We start from the raw sequence: 5,967 nt of genomic DNA, 5'->3' as shown, positions 1-5,967 counted from the left end.
AAGAGCGGTGGCGAGGTCCTGCCTGCGGACCCCGCGGCTGAGGGCAGGGCGGCCTGGGTGGCCACGTGTGACACGGGCGGCCCGCGCTCTGCCGGGGGACACGTGTGCGGCTGTTTGGGGGATGAGGTCCGACCAGGGAACTCAGGCTGCGAGGCAGGAATCACCTCGGACGGCAAGTTCGGCTGGCCGGGGAAGAAAGCGGGGGGCAGGCTCGGGGTCACCGGGGGGAAGGGGCGGCTGGGTAAGGCCAGGGCCATGACCGGGGCCAAGGGGCCGGCAGACGGTGGGGGCTGGACCGCAAACTCGCGCTGGGTGTCCACGGGCAGCGCGAGGCCGGCGTGGGGAGCTCCGGGTGCCGCTGCCACGGTCCCTGGAGCTGGCACTATCCCTGGGGCTGGATACACGGGCAGGGAATAAGTGGGCACCGGGGCGGGGAAGGGCATCACGGGGCAGCTGGACTGGGATGTGTCCGACGGTGACCAGGCGGTGGCATTCAGGCCCACCAGTGACAGCCGCTGGGGCGGGGGCCCCTCGGACCCAGGGCTCCCTGAGGAGTCTCGAGGCTTGACCCGTTTGGACTTAAGTTTTCTGTTCTTCCCCGTTTTTTTCCAAGATGAATCTATTCCAGAGGTATTTCTTAGTCCGGGAGCAGCTAAAATAATGGGAGAACAACAAGAGTCAAAATGTAAAAATTATGTTATGTTTCCTGTTACGTCAGTTCTCAGAGATTTGTAGAACCTCAGAAACCTGAAGGCACCTCCCAGTTCAACAGTCAGTCCCACCCTCCCCATCGCCAGCCTGGGGATCATGGGGCCACCGCCCGGTCTTCCCGGATCCTCAGGAATGTGAGAAAAATCAGGGCCAGACGTTAGGTTTTCATCAAACTAGATTCAGTCCATTTAAAGGACCCTTTGTTGCAAGATCACATTCCTTGCTTTCTTCTCATATTAAAATGCCGTTTCTTTCATGAAGTGATAGTGATAAGTGGCATCAAGAAGGTTTTATTTGTCCAAAACAGTAAGAAAGCTGGCAAGTCCACGCTATTCCCCAAGAGCGGTTTGTGAAACCTTAAAGGCAGAAGAACCACTGATCTCATGTAACCTTATTTGTCAATTTTATGAGCTTTATCACTGCTGTTCCTTAAAAAGAGATGTTTCCTGCTTAGAAAGCTTGTGATTCCAGCCCAGTGAAGTCAAAGGGCCGAAGGAACGCTCGCCCTTGGAACCAAGGTCTTCCTCTCTGACGATGAGTGTTGCTGAGAGGGCCTTTCTCAGGAGGCTGGAGGGGTTCCACCCAGTGACATAAGGGACCCTGGGCATGTCCCCTGCCACCTCCCCTGGGCACCGGCCAGCGCTGGGAGTACTGTGGGCTCGGGGGTCATGCCGAGTGGGGGGGAAGGGTGGGGTGGGCAATGGAACGGGTCCCAGGAACCTCAGCTTTTCCTCTCCTGTCACAGAGGGTAACTCCGGGCTCCTGCAGCAGGTGTGCGAGGACATCCCCTGCCGGCCGTGCCACATGCTAAAGGCAAATGGGCCAGCCCAAAGCAGACTGCTAAGCGGGCGGAGGTTTTGCCATTCAGCCTCTCTGCCTGGTGTTCTTCCTACAGGAAATCTGCCCCCTACTGGGACCCGGAGCTACAGCACTGGGCTCCTGGGATGCCACACCAGGATCTGGGCAGGGCTGCCGTGGACAGCTGTGCAGTCTGTGCACTGCACAAAATGCGCGGCCAAGGGGGCAAGGGGGGGCTGGAATTCTGCACCAAGCCGGGGCTACGGTGGTGTGGGCACCGTTTCCTGCTTTCCACAGAGGTTCCCAATGCGCTGGCAGTAACCCTGGGTCTGGGGAGGAAGAGGGAAAGGAGGACAGGAGAAAAGATAAACTCCTTAAGGAGCGTCAGCCTCTCACTTCCGGGACATGTTTCGGTGTGTCTGCCGAGACCAGGGGGAGCTGGGTCCTCGTGGTGTGTGTCCCCTGGGCTCACTAGCTCTCAGCTCTGATCCCTGTGTCACGGCCTGGGAGCCCAGGGAGGAGGCGACATCTCTGATCAGCTCGGCCTTGTCCGGGGGGCCTGGGAAGGTGGCTGGGGGTTGGGAGCCAGGCTCCTGGACCAGAAAAGGGGCAGGGAAGCTCGTCTGTTGCACTTCATCCCTTGCCCGTTGACCACCTGATGGCTCTCAGCCTAAAGGGCAGCTTCACGCACCCCTGGGCTCTGTCGGACTTGGAGTCGGCAGCCTGGCCCTGAGGCCAATCCGCCAGGAGCGTACGTGCTCTGGGGAGAAGGGCGCCATTCCCTCCTACAGTGTCATCCGGGGCTCCCTCCTCCCTCAGGGGCCTGACACCAAACGCCCCTGTCAGTGCCACGCTCCTTCTCTGGGCGGTGCATTAGCCCAGCTGGTCCTCTGAGGGTCCTGTCTGGGTGGGAAAGGTGGGGTAGGGTCTCTTGCCCCTCAAAGTCACCCAGGCAAGAAATGTCTGGCACGGCAGCACTGCAACTGCCCACCCTGCATTCCACAGGGGGCTGGGCTGGGACTGTCACCACTATTTACAGCACTGCTCCCTTGGGAACACAAAGTGACATCCTTGAGAACATCACTGGTCAAGTTCCAACAGCTTCTTACAAACCCATGTGTCCCAAACTGGGGACATTTCGCCTTCTGAAAACAGCGCTAGACTCAGTAGCATTAAGAATAAAGTTAAAAAATAAATCCACTTTTAGTTCAGGCATTACCACTTACCTCTTTCACTCGACTGCCCCTTGGATCTGTCTTGCGAGTAATAATGGCAGCGAGACTGGAAGACACTGAGCTTTCTTATTTCTCTGAACTTTAGCAGGAAGCTCTGCTCCTCCCTCTGGGTGTGGGCGGCCAGCACTTCCTTGGTGAGGCCCAGCTTCCGGAAGGGCCCCTGCTCCTGGCCAAGGCCGCAGGGCAGCACGGAGCCCGCCAGGCAGTCCAGAGACTCGGGCCCACTGGCAGCATCTCCCACCGTCTCTGTAACAGAAGACGCACAGCTCTCATCTGCAAGGGCCCTTCTATTTTAAAATGGCTGAAAAAACGCATACTGCACCTACGAAGAATAGAAATCATTCGCACAGAAGATTCCTTCACGATGCCCACAGCATGGGGATAAGATTCCTTCACGATGCCCACAGCATGCCCACAACATGATGTATTTGTTTAGCTTTCTGAGGAAGTTAATGACAAAAGGCAAAAGGCAGGGGTAGGAAGCCCCGTTACCCAGGGGGCTCTGGGATCAGTCCTCTAAATTGGGGCACCTCGGGGGTTTTGCAGCCTCTGATGCTGAAGACACTCCAGGCTGTCTTGTGCTTTCAGAGCAAAAGAGGCTAAGGCTGGCGCACGGCCTCATCCTGGCTCAGGATCACGGGCTTGACAGTGTGGCCAGTGGAACTGCGGGTGCAGACAGGATGGGGCGGGTGGGACCACAGACCGTCCTGGAAGGGGTTGGACATTGACTCTCTGACGTGTACTTCTGCCCTCATCACACCCCCCTTCCAAGCAAAGAACGAATTCAGGATTCGTTTTACTCGTGGTATCTGAAGAACAGCTCAGCGTGATGCCCTTGGTTGTCCTGCTATTACGACCCGCACTGGCTCCTGTCCTCAGGTGGGGAGGGCAAGGCTTGTAATCCCATCCAAAGAAGCGGGATGCTGGGCGGGGGCTCGTCCCCAGGCTTCTCTCGGCACCAACGAAGGGGGAGTCCTGGGACCCCTGCTCGGTCCTGGGAGGCCCCTCCGTATCGACACCTGAGCAGACACCTGTCACAGGTGGAGCCAGAGCGCAGTGGGGGCAGGACAGGTGTGGCTGCCCCCGCCCGGCACTGCACGGATTTCCTGCACCCCCGCTACTGGGCTGTGTAGCTATACCTCCACACTTGGATAAACTTCAAGAGAATCTGAGGATGGCAGTCAAGACTTCTCATCTCTATCGTTCAAGTCCGACTTCTCCTGACATCACCCAAGGAGCAGCAAGCGTACCGAGCTCAGGCTGTGGCTTCTTGTCGCCCACGTGAACGATGGTGCTGCTGTAGCTGCACTGGCTGGTGAGGGACACCACGCTCTGTGCCTTGCTGGGCAGCGTCAGCGAGGTCAAGTGCGTGTTGACGTCCGTGTGGCTGTTCACCTTGGAGAGTGATGTGGTCTCTTTATAAGGGAAAATGGAAGCAAGACACAAAAATGTGATAAAAACGAACTGTCGGGATAAGCTGTGCGGAGGCCTAGGTAGTGCCCCAGTACTGGGGGCAGGGGCGGGGGGCAGCTGCAAGTCTGCACATGTCCTGGCAGGTGACACTGTGTCCTCAGGTGTTTATTCACAGGGGATGGCGGAGAGGAGATTCTGAAATGGGAACGCCGCCACTCTGACCTCCTGAGTCCTTTGGGAGGAGGGAGGCGGCAGGCGGCAGGTGACCGCGGCACCCTGGGTCAGGGCCTCTGCCGTGGGCCTGCGGGGAGGGCTGCCCGGCAGTCAGGAGCCCGTCTGCTGAGTGCAGGCAGGCAGGTGGCGCTCCCTCCCTGCGGGCTGGGCCAGACTCCACCAGGGAATGGCTGTCCGGTCGCCTGGGCTTCCGTCTACAGTGGGAGACCCTACTTCTGATCCTGGTGGCGGCTGCCAGCAACGCCCTCATGTTTGAAGGGCCTGAGGTCTCATCTGACTCGTGGGGTCACTGACCCTCAGAGGCCAGGCCTCCTCTGAGACGCCCAAGAATGAGAGCCCGAGAGGCCCCGGCCTCCAGCAGCCCCGCAGGATCCTGCCCTCAAAGTCCAGGACCACCTTTATCTCCAGCTCATAAGAAGTTCTGAGCTACTCTGGTCATTTAAAAAATAGCCTATACCCCAATACCGTGTCCCTGAAGCTGCTCAGAATCCACCTGGAAAAAGGGGCTCCAGGACCTCAAATGACGCCTGATCCCACCAGAGAGGGTCTAAGTTATCCCGCAGTTAACAGCTCAAGCGAACCAGGTACCTGCGGCATGTGGCCCGGGGCCGGCGGTGGCCTTGCGCCTGTCACTGGCCTTCGGCGTGGGGAGGTGTGCCGGGAACTCACACTTCCTCTTCAGGGTGGTGGCCTCGCTGCAGCTCTCCAGGTACCTGTGGGTGGGTGATAAAGGGCTTCATGTAACAGAGAACCCCACAGTGTGAGCAGCTGGGCGGAGAGGGAGGCCAAAGGGCCGCACCTGACGACACTGTCCAGGCAGCTGATCTGCTGGTAGGAGCCCGCGAGCGGGTTCTTGAAGGTCCGCTCCTCAGGAAGGCCGGCCTTGGGCAGGCTGGCCCTGGAGCTGTCCTTTTCCGTGGCTGCAACAGCTTTCATCTGAGCCGGGGAACTGCTCTGCATTTCTGGAGGAACGACAACATTGTTTTTTCAGTTAATCCTTGTTTTCCCCAGAGTACACTCTATACTTACAAAGCACTTTAATTCTACCTAAAGATAAGGCTGGGGCCTCAGAACACGCTTCATGGACGCAGAGACCCGGTGACAGCCTGCTGTTCGTGAAGCACTGCTATGCCATCGGCAGGGGGGCCTGGGGGGCGCTCTCTCTGCGGCACTCGGTCCGGCCTGTCCCCAGGGTCAGGGACTCAGCAGTGGGAAAGGTCAGTTCTTCACCTGAACTCCTGAAACTTTCAGGGCCAATAAGATCACAGGCGCCTTATGGTCAGTCGAGGACGCTCCCTGCCTTGGGGAGGGTCGGTCTTTTCAAACATGACTTGGCGGGAATAACAATTGTAACAATAATTGCCCGCAGTACAGCTTTCCGCCTCCTCACCTCACCACGCTGAAGCCTCACTAAGGAAATGCTGGATCGTTTGTTACCTGCAGCAGACTTGTTCTTTTGTTCTTCAGATTCATCCGGATAAGCACTTTTGCTTTTGACCTTCTTACCGTTTTTACAAATCTCCTGGAAGAAAAACACATCATTCACCCTGGGAGACCCCCCACCCCCACCCCCGCC

At 58.0% G+C, this 5,967-nt stretch overlaps 1 protein-coding gene across 1 annotated transcript in view; it reads right to left on the bottom strand.

The window, feature by feature from the left end:
• PER2 (period circadian regulator 2) overlaps positions 1 to 5,967 on the bottom strand; it is a 28,708-nt gene that overhangs the window by 6,492 nt on the left and 16,249 nt on the right. The window contains exons 13-18 of the mRNA XM_007452888.1: positions 5,829 to 5,913; positions 5,191 to 5,353; positions 4,980 to 5,104; positions 3,995 to 4,159; positions 2,736 to 2,990; positions 23 to 652 (exon numbers count right to left, since the gene is read on the bottom strand). Of these exons, the coding sequence (XP_007452950.1) occupies positions 23 to 652; positions 2,736 to 2,990; positions 3,995 to 4,159; positions 4,980 to 5,104; positions 5,191 to 5,353; positions 5,829 to 5,913 (1,423 nt within the window). The remainder of the gene's footprint in view (positions 1 to 22; positions 653 to 2,735; positions 2,991 to 3,994; positions 4,160 to 4,979; positions 5,105 to 5,190; positions 5,354 to 5,828; positions 5,914 to 5,967) is intronic.

The sequence above is a fragment of the Lipotes vexillifer genome, unplaced genomic scaffold (genome assembly GCF_000442215.2).
Source record: "Lipotes vexillifer unplaced genomic scaffold, Lipotes_vexillifer_v1.1 scaffold652, whole genome shotgun sequence".
Taxonomy (NCBI): domain Eukaryota; kingdom Metazoa; phylum Chordata; class Mammalia; order Artiodactyla; family Lipotidae; genus Lipotes; species Lipotes vexillifer.
The sequence above is the reverse complement of the archived record's forward strand: the minus strand, read 5'-3'. Positions and strand labels throughout refer to the sequence as shown.